The following is a 17,800-nucleotide window of genomic DNA, read 5'->3' as shown; positions in this document are numbered from 1 at the left end:
CTCTTCGTCTTTAGCGCTGTTTGTTCATCAACCCACTTAGAAATAGTACAAATTGGCATCATAGCTCTATGTTGACGGCGAAATGCGAACCGATGACGAATCCGTGTGGGAGTCGTTGAAGCGCGCTCGGTTGAGCTCGCGGCACGACAGTAAAGGTGTAGCTTCACTTCACTGAAGCCACTAGGAACTTTCGGCCCAACAAAACCGTCCACTGTAAATACCCCTCGGCCATCGGCGCTGCGAATGCTGTGCTTCAACACTATGAATAGGACAGAATGCACCGGTCAATTCGCCGTGCAAGTCAAATAATGGCCGTCCAACGGTGGAATGAACGGTGACGATGATCACTGCAGCGTTGCCGGATTGAGTTTTCTAAAGCGTCTATTGGGAGCATCTATAAGGTGAAAGCAATGAAAAACACACTTAGCCACATATTAACACCTTTAACAACTCCTGGCAGTAAACGAGGATATTAAAGTGCAGTCAGAAATATCAAGTATTTATTTTATTTAAAGCATGCCTAAAATTTACAAAAAAAAAACTGGAAACATGCCCTTGCTCATTACTATGTGTGAGCTAAGTAAAGAGGAATAATATACACAGAACGGTTTAATTCATTATTGTTTTATTAATGTAAGTACTGACTTTGCCAGTACTATAGACACAAGCTCACATGTTTACAAATCTTCGTCGTCAGAGCAGAGATCCTGGCTGTACGCGGGAACAGCGACTCCGCAGATCTCCGCGAATTGGTCCGTACACTCCTGTGGAACCTCGTTCTCCAATCCTTTGGACACGTAAAGAATGCATTCTGTGTAGGTAAGCAGCGCAGAATAGCAAACGTTAGTCAAATATAATGTCAGAGCTTTCAAGCGACGTATTATGGGCGGTGCTATTTCGAATTCTTAGGAATATAAGACCACCGTAATCCGTAACAAAAGCGCGCATTAGAGCTATTTTTTTTATGATGGAACTTATAAATTATCTTCTATCACCTTGCCATGAGTGCTGTTTTCCACAACTGTGGTTTCATTTCGATCTTTCGCAAATGGTTGCGTGAACCCATGATAATTAAGCTTATATGCATGTGTTATCAGATATTCAATGTAGAAATGTAGGGTGCCATCCTTTTTCTCAACAAGCATCATGGAAGACGCCGGGACCTCTGCGATGGCTGCATAATGCCTTCACTGACCACTTCGGTCCCCTCGCACTGGATCGCTTCATGTTCTTTAGGAGCAACGCGGGAAGAGTTCTGTGGGATGAGGCGAACCGAGTCACTAGTGATTATCCGATCCTTGGTCAAAGGCGTCTGGCCGACGCGCGATGCTGAAGCGAAACAGTCTCAAAATCGGCCGATCAGGTCAAGAAAGCATTCCGCTCTGAATGTGACAAGCCCGGAATGACGTCAACGCCAGATACGGGCGCATTGCAGAATGGTTCGTGCTGGTTCAGTACAAAACAGCCCTTCAAATTTGGTAGGATCTAAAAAAAACAATAGTTGTACGTTTTGAAATGTTGTGGTCGTCATCGGTGAAGTTCGTCAAAAGTACTTGGCTTCCATTGGCTTAAAAATTACAGACTAATCAGCTTACTGTCTGTTACGTATAAGGTATTTACTAAGGTAATCGCTAATAGAATCAGGACAACCTTAGACTGCAATCAAGCAAAGGGTCAAGCAGGGTTTCGGAAACGGTACTCTACTATCGATCATATCAATACCATCAATCAGGTGATAGAAAAATGCTCGGAATATAACCAGCCCCAATGCATAGCATTCACTGATTACGAAAAAGCATTTGGCTCAGTGGAAACCTCGGCGGTGATGCAGGCATTGCGAAATCAGGGGTTAGACGAGCCGTACGGGAAAGTGCTGGAAGATATATATAGTGGCTGCACAGCAACCATAGTTCTGCATAAAGAAAGTAACAAAATTTCCATAAAGAAAGGTGTTAGGCAAGGAGACACGATCTCCCCAGTACTATTCACAGCTTGTTTAGAGGAATTATTCAGAGACTTGGAATGGGAGCAGTTAGGGATAAGGGTAGCAGGAGAATACCTCAGTAATCTGCGATTTGCTGATGACATTGTCTTGCTAAGCAACTCGGGGGGATGAACTGCAAATAATGATTGATGACCTAGACAGGAAAAGTAGAAAGGTAGGCTTGAAAATCAATAATCGGAAGACTAAGGTAATGTTCAACAGCCTCGGGAAGGAACAGCAGTTTACATTAGGTAGCGAAATACTGGAAGTAGTAGGCAAATATGTCTACTTAGGACAGGTAGTAACCGCAGATCCTGACCATGAAAAGGAAATAACAAGAAGAATAAGATTGGGATGGAGCGCATTTGGCAAGCACTCGCAGATTATGACTAGCAGCTGACCGGTATCGCTCAAGAGGAAAGTATACAACAGTTGCATCTTGCCTGTACTCACCCATGGGGCTGAAACGTGAAGGCTAACCAAGAGAGTTGTACTTACGTTGAGGACAACCCAGAGGGCTATGGAACGAAAAATGTTAGGGTTAACATTAAAAGATAGAAAGCGCGCAGAGTGGGTCAGAGAAATAACTCAAGTTACGAACATTCTAGTGGACATTAAGAAGAAATTGACATGGGCAGGACATGTAGTGCGAAGAGAGGATAACCGATGGTCGCTGAGGGTAACAAACTGGATTCCAAGGGAAGGAAAGCGTAGCAGGGGGCGGCAGAAAGTTAGTTAGGCGGATGAGATGAAGTTCGCAGGGGTCAAGTGGATGCAGCTAGCACAAAACCGGGTTAAGTGGAGAAATATGGGAGATGCCTTCGCCCTGCAGTGAGTATAATCAGGATGATGACGATGATGATGATGATGATGGTGATGATGGCTCCGGAACAGTAGTTGGGCATCTTAACCACTATGCCACAATGACGGGGCGTACTTTTTTATAATTCGTTGCCAGGAAAGTAAAGAAGCATTATCTGTCACATGTTCTGTGGACACCTGAACCGAGCGGTAGAGGAAGACGGGAATGAAAGTTGAATGCGACAAAGAAAAGCCGTAGTGGAGGGCTGCGGAGTTATTTGCACCACCTGGAGATCTTTAGCGTGCGCTGAAGTCGCAAAGTACAAAAATGTCTCTCTGCCTCGCCTCCATCCAAACGCTGCTGCCGGCGGTTGGTTTTCAGCCCGGGTACTGCGGAACAGTAGTCGGGCATCTTAACCACTGCCACCGCGACGGGACATATTTTTTATTGCAATAGCAATACTGCGCTGGGTTTCGGCCCGTCGCGTCATTCCGGGAATAGCCACGTTTGACCTTGAACAGCACAGAAAAAAAAAGAACGCTCGGTCACCGGCAGCTAACGCCTTCGCTCCCCATTCGGTTCAGCAGCATTGAACCCATCTCATTTATATGTGGGCTGGTAGCTTACGCTCTCGCGTCATACTTTTAAAGGGTGAGCTTAAGTGTCCCCAATATTGTAGCACCTTACACTGATAGGGCGAGATAGGGGAATATTGCAGCAGGCAAAAGAAGCTTTCGCCGTTGCTCTCGCAATTCAACTCGGGTTAAACACAATAAACCACAAATAATTTTTTTTATAATTTTTTTCACAGGAATGGGACGGAGCAGTATCTGTTGGCACCTGAACCGCACCGTGGAAAAAGGTGAAAGTGGAATGAGAGAAAGAGGAGCCGTAGTAGAGGGCTACCGATTAATTTCGATCGCCTGGTGATCTTTAACGTGCGCTGACATCGCACAGCACACGACGCCTCTTCGTTTCGCCTCCATTGAAACGCAGCCGCCGAGGTCGAGATCGAACCCGGGTACTCCGGCACAGTAGTCGGTCGTCTCACCACTGCACCATCCTTTTTTTTTTCTTTATATCCTAATTCATTATCAGATTTTACACATTAAAAAAACTGATTTATTTATTTTACACATAAAGAACACATAAAGAACATTACTCCACACAGAGAGAGAGAGAGATAATATTACGCGAAAAATACACGAAATGGGTTAAAACCACGCGATTTTGGGCTGCGTGATCTATTACATATCAGTCATTTGCAGCAACACTTAAATTGCAGCAACCAGAAGAAGAAGCAGCGCATATCGGGCGAGCATGTACTCAGCATTGTAGAGGATTTGATTGTACTAGATTAGATTGGTCTCTATCAAACAACGTTCCTCAAAGTTCTAGCGAAGCACAATATCATCCGAACAAGACAGCCCGAGCTTTCAGTTCGCGCGCCAGCTGATTGGCCAAGAACCCAGCAGTCTTCATCATCGTTTGTGTCGGCGCTATATCATCTTCCTTACAGTACATATATACGTATACCATTCTTGTCGTATCACAAACCCAGCATCAATCATGGGCGTGAACACAACGAACAAAACTGTGTGCGTTTCATCCGTCCCCTTGTTTAGCAAGTAGCGCATTAAGTCTGCAGGTAAGATCAACCAACTAGCATTGTTAGTTGCCTACCTTCTTAGTTTGTTACCTTCGGCAGTGTTATCATCACTTGAAAGCATCCATAAGCATGTTGTCAGGGTTGGCTAAGATCAATTCATCAGTGGAGGGCTATTGTTCCACTTGGATTCTCTGGGGCTCATTCGGGGAGTCATCACAAGCAGAATCAGCGGGGGCAGAAAATCGATGTTCTCGCTTGAAAGAGACTTTCGTGTGTGTCGTTATCAAGACGGAATCCGCCCGGAAGACACTGACCTTTGTAGATACGGCACTAGCAGATCTACTCGGACTGCTGGCCACTGAAGCCCTGAGTGAGGTGGACACGTAGACAGGTAGAGTTTGAAGCCATGACCCCAACTATGGGCGGCAGGATTTTGAGGGAAGGGGAGTTGAACTGAGTGAAGGGAGAAGCTTTATCGAAAGGAGGGAGGGGGGGGGGGGGAAGAGGCCCCTTTTGAACCCCCTGCGACGCCCATGACATCAACTATTCTCTGGTGTTAGAATGATTCGTTATTAATGTACCCTTAGTTTGAAGGCAGCGGCACCATATTTCACCATATCGCCCCCAAAGAACATCAGGGACACCAGATGACTGTCACCTGGTGGATTCCACCTGGTGTCCCTGATGTTGTTAGGTTGCGCCTGGAAGAAAAGACGCCGAAGCCGGCTCGCGTGCTGTGCGCAGATGTTTGCCTGCTGGTACAGCTTCGTCGCGTCGTTTTAGTCATGTCTAGCCCTGTTGTCCGTGACATTATATACACATTTTCGTGTTCCCATTTCATTTAGGGAACATGACGTAACGCGCAAGTTCTAAATATTGAGCAGTCATCAGAAAAATTGATGAGCCACACATTGTTGGGTGACCTGCCAGGGTTGAAACAGCCAGGCTAAAGCCGCTACTTCGTATTTAACCCGATTGATCAACAAGAGTGCCTTAAGGAAACACTTCGTGTTGCCTATAATTCATTACTGGACCTATTAGCAGTAAATTCATTATTTTTTTATTATGAGGGTAATTTTGGTTTACATCAAAATAGGCTGGTAGAAGCGTGTCAGCGTCTTTTACCGCAGCTTTCGCCCGCTGCTGTTTCTGCCAATTTTCGTCTGAAATAAGCTCCGGCCTTGTTTATTTTTAGAAATCCAGGGAAGAAATCTTGGATGCTATTTCGGAAGGTGTGACGTTAATGTATGACGATATTCCTTTCTGGGTACACAATTCTGGGTACACACATGCAGTTCTACGAACGCTTCTGCCGCCGTCATGCTCATTTACGGTAATATTTTACGTGTTCGTTTGGTTCATGGAGTTTTTCATCCTCTGATTTGTTTTGGGACGTTAGACGCCGTAGTGGAGGACTGCGAAAATTTCGACCACCTGGGGTTCTTTAGTTTCCACTGGCAACGTTGTACCTTGCTTTTCGCCTCCACCAAAAACCGACCGCCGCGACTGGGATTCGATCCCGCATCCTTGGGTACAGCTGTTAGAAGCCCTAACAACTGCACCATTGCGAGCTTGGGCGTTCGTGAAGAATGTTTTTAGCTATGCTTTTTATCCAGCGAGAATACAGTAAACGAACAAGTACAGGGAAGGAACGAAATGGTTGGATAACAGTAGTGCGCACGTGGCCAAATTTTCCCATTTTAGGCCATGGTAATTGTTTTGCAAACTTATGTTGCGTTGAGGGTGGCGTTGAGGTCAGCCACAAGAGAGGGCATTTGGATGTTGGGGAACAACAGTTGTCTTCAGCGAAGTTCAATTATCAGTTTGCGGTCACAATTTCTATTCAAAACAAATATATATATATATATATATATATATATATATATATATATATATATATATATATATATATATATATATATATATATATATATAATTCTACCGTGTCTGTTTAGGAGCCAGTTACATTGTTGGTACTTATTTGTAAAGTTCCTAGGCCCTGTTTCAATAATAAATTATTATGCACTGTCATCACGTGCGCAATACAAATGGGCATTCTTCGGAGGCAGGAAAGATCCACGGCCAACGGTCTCACGTGCACAATACAACCTGGTTTGTATATGAATAATTTCTCATGGTAGGGTTTAAAAAAAACATTATTGGCACCCTCCCGCCAAATGGCACCGTCGAGTGCGAAGATTGTATGAGGATTCGAGTGAGTGCTGAATGCCATGAACGACCTGAGAGTATGCGGACAGGTCAATTGCTTCGTATATTAGTTTGACTGGTTGTCTTTATCGCATCTATCAAAATGACAACACAAAATCTGTTCTCTTCAGGACAAAGCGCATTTTAGCTTTGAAACGTTCAGATCCAAGAAATAGTTCTGCATTATGGCGGCGCACTCTAACCTCTTAAGTGTTACCAAGCCAAGTATTCCGTATGTACTACGAGAGATTGAAAGCTGACGAAACATTCGAGCAAAACGTTTAGTTTATGACATCAAATCATACAAAAAAATTTCGGGCTAATGTGGACCAGCACATGAACGAAGATAGGAATCGGCGTTCCTTAGCGCATCTCAATTAGAAATGTTTACCAACCAACTCAACTCTGCTCCGCATTCTTCAAGGCTTCGTGTAATAATTTTATTGCCGCGGCACCTTCAAAACTGCATTTTTTTTAAAGCCAGCCGCCGGCATGCGGCCTTATCACTCTGATCGCGTATCAGCTCTGTATTCTTTGTTTGTTAATGCTCGATGTCGCGAGATGCACCTTTATCAGTTTCGTTGAAGCGCAAGATGCGCCGAGATCTGTCTCGGGGGTTCTGGCCACTCGTGTGTCTTTCTGCAATGTTCCAGCTTGTGCTAGTAGCAGTTTGCGACGTTGTCTGGATTGTTCTGAGCAGCCTTTAAATTGAGCGTCGGCGAGTGCGACGGGCATTCTTTGTTCGACGATCGACGAGCACGCGTGTTGCTATCCCGCCGAGTTGCTTAGTTCTTTTGCGGGCGCGAGTCAGCCCGATAAAGAGTTTCTTCAGTGCAAGCACCGACTCTTCCTTTGTGTCATCGACGTTGTCACCAGCACGTGACATCTGGCGGAGGTGCTGGCCTTAATCGTTCAAGCGAAGATCTCAGCCTTGTTCCTGACGCCCTGGAAGACCAGCCTACAGGTCACCGAGCCAGCCGCCGACTCCAAGGCCTACAACCAGAACAAGGTCTGCTGATTGACCCCGTTCGACTCCGGAAGGCATCAATTTTGGAAATGGCCCCGTCATTTGCACCAGTCGTCTTCGTGCAACCAAGGGAGCCCCCCATGTTCCGAGGACTGCCCAGTGAAGATGCGGAAGACTGGGTGGACCTGTTCAACCGTGTGGCAGAATTCAACGGCTTGAACGACGCCGCGAAACTCAGGCAAGTCTACTTTGTTCTATAAAGACATGCCCGAGTTTGGTTCGAAAATCATGAGACAACTATCAAGGATTGGGAGACTTTTAAGAGAGCATTTTTGATTGCCTTTTCAAGCGTCGTCCAAAAGGAAAGAAGCCAAGCCCTCCTTCAGTCATGACTTCAACTCCCTCACGAGCCTGTCATGGCGTACGTTAAGGAGATGAAGTGCCTCTTTCTCCGCGCCGACCCTAACAGGACCGAAGGTGAGAGAGTCAAATTGTTAATGCGAGGCGTTAAGGAATCGCTTTTTGCAGGTGTTGTCCGAAATTCGCCAAAAACCGTGGCGGAATTTGAAACGGAAGCGTCTACCATCGAGAAGACGTTGGACACTCGGATGCGCCACTACGAGCGACCACTTCAACCGGACTACTAAGGCCACTAGCAGAGAGAATCTTCGGGACCTCATCTGGGGGATCGTGCGAGGAGTTGCGCCGATTGCTGCCATCATCACAACAAACCGAGGTGGCGACGCTAGCGGACGTCGTATGTAAAGACGTCCAGCGGGCACTTGGCGCTCCTCAAGCGACGACTCCGACGGCTTCAGTGCATGAATCAGCAGCGATGAACTATGCTGCTGCCTTACGTCGTCCTGCACCCCGACGCGACCTCCCAAGCCTTCATCGATATCATCCTGCGCCCGAAAGCCGCCCCTTGGACCCCGCCCGCGAAGTGTACTAACGATGTCCAAGTCCCAGGAAATGCGACGCCTGTAGGACATCTAACAACCTACCGCTCTGCTTCTATTGTGGTGAGGTAGGACACATCCTCCCTCACTGCCCGTACAGGCGGATCGGCCTCCGTGGTTTCGTTGTCGACGCCCCACGACCCCGTCCTGACGAGCGACGACGGGAAATCAACGACTTCCTACGCAGCGGAGAGCACTCGTCGCCAAGGCGTCTGTCACGCTCCCCATCGCCGCACAATGCCCAATTTCCGTCGTCGGGCCGCGGTTAATTGCAAGGACGGTCTCCTAGCCCCCGTAGGGGAAACTAAATTCAGCAACCTTTGCAGGTGAGATTGCTCAACGGCGAAAAGACGAAGATCCTCCGACGACCACTAAAGACGACACAGCCATTTCACTGCCGCTCCACACGACGACGTCGATGACAACACGACCAGAGTGCAAGCCGACGAGCCGCTCGGCGAAGTAACAACGGTATGCCCTGGCCATGACCTGAAGAAACGACGGAGCCGAGATAGGACACCAGGGCCCACGTGCAATGCGACTACGTGAACAAGCGACCTTGAAGTTGATGTCGACGATCTCAGGGTCACTTCCCTAGTAGACACCGGAGCTGACTATTTAGTAATCAGTGGACCTTTAGCCTCTCAGCCCAGGAAAGTTACGACCGCCTGGGATAGCCGCTGATTCGCACCGCGGGTGCAAACCCGATTACTCCTTCGGGACGATGCACTGCAAAGTAACCGTAAATGGGCGTACTTACCCCACCAGCATTGTGTTCTTGTAGGAGTGCTCCCGAGACGTGCTTTTAGGCATGGGCTTTATAAATGAACTGTTAAGCGGGGATCCAGGCACTGGTAGCGGGCACTGGTAGCAAGCAGGACCGGAGCGGGGGTGGCCTAGCTTGCAGTCAGCTGGTGCGCAAAATCACTTCCTCTTCCTCTTTCTCGGCGATATGCCCACCTAATCTGAACTTCTTCTTTACAATCTGGCCCACGCAGAAAAGAGGAGCCATCCTGGCGACTCAAGGAGACGGAAGGAATGCGGGATCGTAGTAAGGCTTCAAACGGTCGACGTGAACAATCTCACGCCCACGGCGGTGAAGGTCGGTGGATGCGGCTAGCGGTTCAACGAGGTAATTCAAGGGAGAAGTCTGTTGGAGCACTAGGTATAGGTCCGTGGTATTTGGAAATAAACTTGCTGGTCAGACAGGGTGGTGTCGATGGGACCCAGAGCCACACGTGAGCACCAGGAGAAAATTGGTGAACAGAGGGGCTGCTGTCGCTGTGCGCTTGTTTCTGGGCTTGCTCGTCCGGAGTGAGCGAGCCAGTTTGCGACATTCTTCAGCGTGCCTGGCAGCTGCTGAAAGCGATGTATACTCTGAGATGTCAGGACGGTAGGGAAGGATGGTGTCGATTGGAGACGAAGGTTCACGCCCGTACAGCAAAAAAAAATGGCGAGAATCCTGTAGTTGCTTGAACGGCGGTGTTGTAGGCGTAGGTTATAAATGGGAGGATCTTGTCCCAATCGGAGTGATCGGAAGCGATGTACTTCGACATCATGTCACCTAGTGTGCGATTGAAGCGCTCTGTCAGTCCGTTGGTTTGAGGGTGGTACGCGTTGGCTGTCCGATGGATGGTTTGACAACCTCGGATAGGAAAGATTTGCCTCAGGTCACTTAGAAGTTCACGGGGGGCCCCGTGCCGCAGAATGAAATTATGAAGAAGAAAGGACGCGATAGTGGGTCAAGTGGCATCCTGAAGTGCTGCTGTCTCCGCAGAGCGAGTGAGGTGATCGACGGCCACGATTATCCGACGATTTCCTGCAGGTGTGTACGGCAGAGGTCCATACAATTCGATGCCAACACGATCGAATGGTCTGTATGGGCACGGAAGGTGCTGTGTGGAGCCGGCTGATGGAGAGGAGGCGGCTTGCGGCGTTGGCAATCGATGCACGAACGCACATACTTACTGACGAAGGTATACATACCGCGCCAGTAAAAGCGCTGTCGCACCCGTTCGTAAGTCTTAAATACACCCACATGGCCACACTGGGGATCGTTATCGTAAGATGCGCAGATATCACTTCGGAGGTGGCGAGGTACGACGAGCAGCCACTTACGGCCATCTGGCATATAGTTGCGTCGAAAGAGAAGACGGTCACGAAGGGCGAAATGCTGCGCTTGACGACGAAGGGCGCGAGGAGCCGGTGAAAGGGACGAGTTCGTTAGAAGATCGATTAGTGATGTAAGCCACGGATCCTTGCGCTGTCCTGATGGCATGTCGTCGATGGACAAGGAAGCCAAGGCGGAGCTGAAGGCAGGGGACAACGGAGCGTCAGGCGACACTGGCGAGCGAGATAAAGCGTCTGCGTCGGAATGCTTACACCCTGTACGATAGATGACTCGGATATCATACTCTTGTAGTCTAAGCGACCAGCGGGTAAGACGGTTGGTGAGGTCTTTTAGTGAAGACAACCAACATAAAGCGTGGTGGTCCGTAACAACATCAAATGCGCGCCCATACAAGTATGGCCGAGATTTCTGAAGCGCCCAAACAATTGCCAAGCATTCCTTTTCTGTCACCGAGCAGTTGGTCTCGGCCTTGGTCAGCGTTCGACTTGCGCACGCCACAACGTATTCATCAACATCTGGTTTTCTTTGGGCGAGAACAGCGCCGAGGCCGGCGTCGCTGGCATCGGTGTGCACTTCGCTAGGAGCAGCCGGATCAAAATGGCGCAATACGGGGGGTGAGGTAAGTATCGTGCGCAATTTCGTAAAAGCAGTATCGCAAGCCGGCGACCAGGCAGAAAGATCTTTGTGGGCGCTGAGAAGTCGCGTCAGAGGAGCAATGATGGTCGCAAAGTTCCGAACGAAACGCCTAAAATAGGAGCATAAGCCTATGAAGCTGCGCAGTTGCTTGATAGATGTTGGCTTCGGGAACTCAGCGACAGCGCGGAGTTTAGATGGATCAGGAAGGATGCCATCCTTGGACACTGAATGCCCTAAAATAGTAAGTTGGCGAGCGGCGAAATGGCACTTTTTCAGATTGAGCTGCAGACCAGCGTCGCTAAGACATTGCAAGACAGTTTCAAGGTGAGTTAGGTGGGTCGCGAAGTCGGGTGAAAATACGACGATGTCATTCAAGTAGCAGAGACATGTGTGCCACATCAAACCGCGGAGAATATTGTCCATCATGCGTTCAAAGGTGGCGGGCGCGTTACACAGACCAAATGGCATGACGTTGAACTCATAGAGCCCGTCGGGAGTGACAAAAGCTGTCTTGGGGCGATCGTCTTCAGCCATTGGAACTTGCCAGTAGCCACGATCGTAAATCGATTGAAGAGAAAAATTCCGCTCCATGCAAAGTGTCCAGCGCGTCGTCTATGCGTGGCAGCGGATAGACGTCCTTTCGTGTGATCGCATTAAGTCGGCGGTAGTCCACACAGAATCGAATAGACCCGTCTTTATTCTTGACTAAAACGACCGGGGACGCCCAAGGGCTACTGAAAGGCTTAATAACACCTCTACGGAGCATCTCATCGACTTGTTCATCAATAATGCGTCGCTCTGAGGCTGATACACGATAAGGACGTTGGCGTAACGGGGCGTGCGTACCAGTATAGATGTGGTGGGCAACAGTTGATGTCCGACCCAAGGATGGCGGCTGGATGTCGAAGGAAGTTCGGAATCTGTTCAGCAAGTCGAAGAGCTTGGCGCGTTGATCTGGAGCGAGAGCACTGTCGATGGCTTTGTCAAAAGCAGCAAGAGGCGATGGAGGAGACGGGGAACGAGGTGGGCTAAGGGCACTTATGCTGTCGGAGATTGTGTCGGCACAGGCGGAGGGAAGCGGCGGGACGGTAACAAAATTTTCTGATCGAACAGGGTCGGCATGCCCAATGCACTCGCCACATTGCAACATGAGTGGGTAGCACGAATCATTAGTAATGGCTAGTTCGGTGCGGCCGCTTCGTACACTAAGGACAGCGAAGGGGAGGGGAAGACAGCGTCGTGAGACGAAAAGGGAAGATGGGGTGAAGAGTACAGTCATGAAGAGAGGCACAGTTTATAGGCACAATAGCGGCAGATAAAGGCGGGATATCAGTAGCATCCGCAAAGTGGCATTTGGCTTCCCCAAGAGCGTTAACGGTGGTCGGCGCGGTGCACAGCGGAGAAAGCTCTACTTCGGCACGAGCGCAATAAATTACGGCGCGATTGCGACACAAGAAGTCCCACCCTAAAATAATGTCATGAGAGCAGTCACGAAGAACGATAAAACTGGTGACGTAGAGAACGTCCTGAATGGTGACTCGAGCCGTGCAGGTACCGAGCGGTTTGATGTGCTCAGCAGTGGCGGTGCGCAAAGAAACCCCAGAATACGGCAGAACAACTTTTCGTAACAAGCGGCACAGTCTATAACTTCAATAACCGACACAGCAGCACCAGTATCTACAAGCGCAAGAGTACAAACATTTTCAATGGTAACTTCTATTAAATTGTTCGGTGGCGAAGCAGGACTCACTGTTCGACGAAAGCGCAGTTCTTGCCTGCGGAACTGCGTCTAGTGGTTTTCCGGCATTGGCGAGGTAGAACGCCGGCGCATCGGCGACGGAGAGCGACGGCGCGGAGAGGTTGAGCGGTGTCATGCGAGAAGTGGTCAAAGTGAGTCGAGGGCTGAGGGGGCGCACGGAGAGGGGACGGCAGCTGCGCGTAGTTGACCGCGCTCTGATCGAAAGCGTACGGTGCCAAGCGACGGCGGCATAGGTATAGCACTATAGCATACGCGTGCAACATGGCCAGGGAGGCCACATGCAAAGCAAATCGGCCGATTGTCAGCTGTGCGCCAGGGGCGTAGAATAGGTGGCGCACGACGCTGAGTGAAAAATGCCCGCTGAGGCAAACCGTACGATGGAAAAGGCGCAGGAGGTGGTGGTCTTGCGGCAACCTCAGCATAAGACCGTGGACTGGGTCCGGGTGTCGGGACAGCGTCGGCATGAATGAGCGGAGCTGTGAGTGGAGCGGCATAAAGAGGTGGTTGTAGAGGGGCGGAAGTGCTTCGGCAACTTGTTCCTGAATAACCTGGCGTATGTTCGAAGCGAGGTGTGAGCTGGATTGCGGAACGTTTGAAATTAATGATAATTGCCGGGCAACTTCTTCCCGTACGAAGTCTTTGATTTCCTGGATAAGTGCAGAGCTGACAGTACCATCAGACATAGCCGCGATCGTGCCTTCAGGTTGTCGAGGGACGATGCGTTGACGACGAAGTTCGTCGTAGCTTTGACACATCATGACAACCTCACTTACAGAGCGGGGCTCTTTGGCCATGAGGATGTTGAATACGCCTTCATGGATGCCCATCATGATGTGGCGAATCTTCTGAGCTTCAGTCATCGATGCATTTACACGATGGCACAAATCTAAAACGTCTTCGATGTAGCTTGTGAAGGTTTCGCCTGTCTGCTGCACCCGCTCGCGCAAACGCTGTTCAGCGCGAAGCTTGCGGACCGCAGGGCGACCGAAGACATCCACAAAGCGAGATTTGAACGAGGCCCAAGTTAGAATGTCAGCCTCGTTATTTGTGAACCACAACTTTGCGACTTGCGTGAGGTAGAATATCACGTTGATAAGCTTCAAGATGTCATCCCACTTATTGTGGGTGCTTACGCGTTCATACGACGAAAGCCAGTCCTCGACGTCCTGGTCGTCGGTACCGCTGAAGACCGGCGGGTCCCGCTGGCGAAGCACCCCGGAGCATGGAATAGAAGGGGCCGAGGTAGCGGGGCCGGCGGTGTTAGTGCTGGAGTCTGTCATTGAGGTAGGAATTCGGTGGCTTCGGAGCTCCAGAGCGAGGAAATGGACGAGAAATCCCGCGACCTCCACCAAGTGTTAAGCGGGGATCCAGGCACTGGTAGCGAGCAAGACCGGAGCGGGGGTGGCCTAGCTTGCAGTCAGCTGGTACGCAAAATCACTTCCTGTTCCTCTTTCTCGGCGATATGCCCACCTAATCTGAACTTCTTCTTTACAGAACATAGGGCTATCATCGACCTCCGATCCAAGCTCATCAAGCTCTCTGCAGGCAAAGCCATACCTGCTACGACGACTTCGACCCAACACGTCGCTCTATACGTCCTCGACGGAGAATTGACTGTGCCGCCCCGATCAACCGTCGCAGTCTGCGTAGGTAGCTCAGACATCGCAACCGCTGAAGGCATCGTCGAAGGAACTATCAAATTGCTCTTGGAACGAGCTGTCGGCATCGCGAAATTCCGGAGAGGACTAACTCAGGTGCTGGTAACAAACTTCACCGAAGAATGCCGGCATCTCAACAAAGGCATGACGATCACTTTTCTCGACAAATTAGTGGACCTCAAAGACGTATTCGCCCTCCACGACCAACCACTGGAAGACGCACCGGACCAAGTCCGTCAGTCCACATTTGACATCAACCCGGCATTGACCCAAAGCAGGAAAGACCACATTCGCCGCCTTCTTCGAAGCTACAGGGTGTGCTTCTCGTCATCATCGAAGGTACTAGAAACACCACTGGCCAAGCACCGCATTATAATGGAAGAACACGCCCGTCCTCTGCGCCAACGCCCCTATCGTGTATCGCCGCGAGAACGCCAGGCCATACGCGATCAAGTTGAGGAAATGCTGCGTTATGACGTAATCCATCTATCGAACAGCCACTGGGCGGCACCAGTCGTTTTGGTGAAGAAGAAAGACTGTACACTTCGCTTCTGCGTTGATTACCGCCGCTAGAATATCATTACTAGAAGGATGTCTTCCCGCTTCCCCGCATCGACGACACTCTCCACCGGCTCTTTAATGCAACGTACTTCTCATCGATGGACCTAAAGAGCGGATATTGGCAAATTGAGGTCGACGAAAGAGATCGCGAGAAGACCGCATTCATCACACTGGGCGGCCTTTTTTAGTTCAAGATGATGCCATTTGGCCTCTGCTCAGCACCAGCCACGTTTCAACGAGTAATGGACACAGTCCTGGCAGGCTTGAAGTGGCAAATTTGTTTGGTACATCTGGACGACGTTGTTGTCTTCTCGTCAAACATTGAAGACCATCTAAAACGACTGCAGACAGTGCGGGAAGCCATCGAGTCATCGGGACTAACGCTAAAAGGAGAGAAGTGCCACTTAGCCAAAGAAGAACTGCTGTTCCTAGGTCACATCGTTAGCAAGGATGGTGTTCGCCCAGAAACGGAGAAAACAGCTGCAATCGCACAATTCCCACCGCCTGTCGACAAGAAAGCTGTGCGCCGATTCCTTGGGTTATGCGCTTATTATCGATAATTTTTTCAGAAACTTTTCATGCATCGCTGAACCTTTGACGCAGCTTACAAAGGCTACCTTTTAAATTGGAAGCGCCGCAAGGAGAAGCGTTCGACGAACTTAAGCTCCGCCTGCAATGCCCTGCTGTACTTCGCCACTTTGATGAAAACGCCGAGACCGAAATTCACACCGACGTGAGCAGTGTGGGCATAGGAGCCGTTCTCGTCCAAAAGAGTGCCGGACAGGAAAAAGTATTCGCCTACGCTAGCAGGTCCCTCACAAAAGCCGAAGTCAATTACTCGACGACAGAGAAGGAGTACCTTGCGATCAACTGGGCCACTTCTAAGTTTCGTCCATACCTATACGGCCGACCATTCAAGGTGGTAAGCGACTATCACGCGCTCTGCTGGCTGCTTAATTTGAAAGATCCCTCCGGCCGCCTTGCCAGATGGAGCCTACAACTTCAAGAATTTGACTTGACTGTAATCTAAAAGTCGCACCTGGAGCATTCCGACGCAGACTGCTTTTTCCCCACTCCTGTCGACGCTCCCCTGAAGGACGACGACGACGACACCCTTTCGGGACTGGTAAGCGCCAGCAGTTTCGCAGAACAACAGCGATCAGATCCTGAGCTGAAAGCGCTTGCTGATTACTTAGAAGGAAAGACCGCTTCCCTTCCTGGTGTGTTCAGGCGACATTTATCATCGTTCGCGTTAAGCAATGGCCTCCTCGTCATGCCCAGATTTCTGGGACATGTACTACTCACGCCATCTACCGGAAGCGGGCGGCGACAGGGTGCGTTACTTAATGGGAACGGGTACAAAAAAATACGTACAACGGGAACAAAAGCACGTACGCAAAATGATTCCGAGATTTATATAATATTGTGAAAGAAGGCCAGGACCAGACGGCAAGGTCGTGAAGGCAAGGCAAGGTATGCCGTGTCAGCGTTTAATCTGATGGAGAAAACCCAAGCGCGTGCCGGAGCCGGCGCCGCGGGACGATGATGATGGTATGTACAAGAGGAAGACGAAGATCATGGTATGCACAAATGAAAGAAGATCCGTGGAGGGCTCACACAATCTGCCCGGGGGGTCGGAAGCGGCCAGCCTGGCCGCTCCTAACCAACCGATGTACCGCGGCGCACAAACGGCTTCAAGCGAGATACATGAACAATTTCAGTTCCACGGTGGCGTCGGTCAGCTGGGGGATCAACAGGTGTGACTTGGTAGTTTACTGGGGAAGTTTGGTTGATTAGGGACCAAGATAGCGGTGCTGAAATTTATCACTAAGGCCAGGGGTGCGCAGTGGTGTATAGAGCAGTACTTCGTCACCAGGACGAAAAGAGACCACGCGATGCTTCGAATCGTAGCGACTCTTGCGGTCTTGCTGGCACGCTTCTGTGTTGAGGCGGGCAAGATGACGGCATTTGGCCACACGGGATAAGAACTGGGCTGGTAATGATGAGGAGTAGTCGGGCGTAGAGAAGAAGGAAGTGTCGGGGATTGTAGTGGGAGGACGGCCGAAAACGAGGAAAAATGGGGAGTAACCGGTAGTCCGCTGTACTGCAGTATTATAGGCGAATGTGACGAATGGTAGAACAGTATCCCAATTTCGATGATCCGGTGTGATGTACATGGATAGCATATCCGATAGGGTGCGGTGAAATCGCTCAGTCAGACCGTTAGTTTGGATGGTAGCTTGAGGTTGTCTCATGGAGGGTGGATGACGCACGAAGAACTTCGGATACGACTGTCGATAAGAAGGCCGTCCCTCGGTCACTTAGAAGCACCCGAGGAGCGCCATGACGCAATACAATTGACCGCAAAAGAAATTAGCTACCTCTTCAGCGGAACCAGTCGATACAGGGGCCGTCTCAGCATAGCGTGTAAGGTGGTCGACAGCTGTTATAATCCAATGGTTACCCCCATTAAAGAGAGGTAGGGGACCATATAAGTCGATGCCTGCGGGACAGGGAAGGGGCTGT

The 17,800-nt window shown here is 49.8% G+C and overlaps 1 protein-coding gene across 1 annotated transcript in view; it reads right to left on the bottom strand.

Annotated features, from left to right (window-relative positions):
- Positions 1-614: 614 nt before the first annotated feature.
- LOC146177633 (uncharacterized) overlaps positions 615-17,800 on the bottom strand; it is a 65,084-nt gene continuing 47,898 nt past the window's right edge. Inside the window, exon 5 of the mRNA XM_084581170.1 lies at positions 615-811. Coding sequence (XP_084437296.1) covers positions 678-811 — 134 coding nt within the window. The 3' untranslated portion in view covers positions 615-677. The remainder of the gene's footprint in view (positions 812-17,800) is intronic.

The sequence above is a fragment of the Amblyomma maculatum genome, chromosome 10 (genome assembly GCF_055883805.1).
Source record: "Amblyomma maculatum isolate TAMU_Amacu chromosome 10, ASM5588380v1, whole genome shotgun sequence".
Classification (NCBI taxonomy): domain Eukaryota; kingdom Metazoa; phylum Arthropoda; class Arachnida; order Ixodida; family Ixodidae; genus Amblyomma; species Amblyomma maculatum.
Note: the sequence above shows the minus strand (reverse complement) of the source record. Positions and strands in the feature narration are given on the sequence as shown.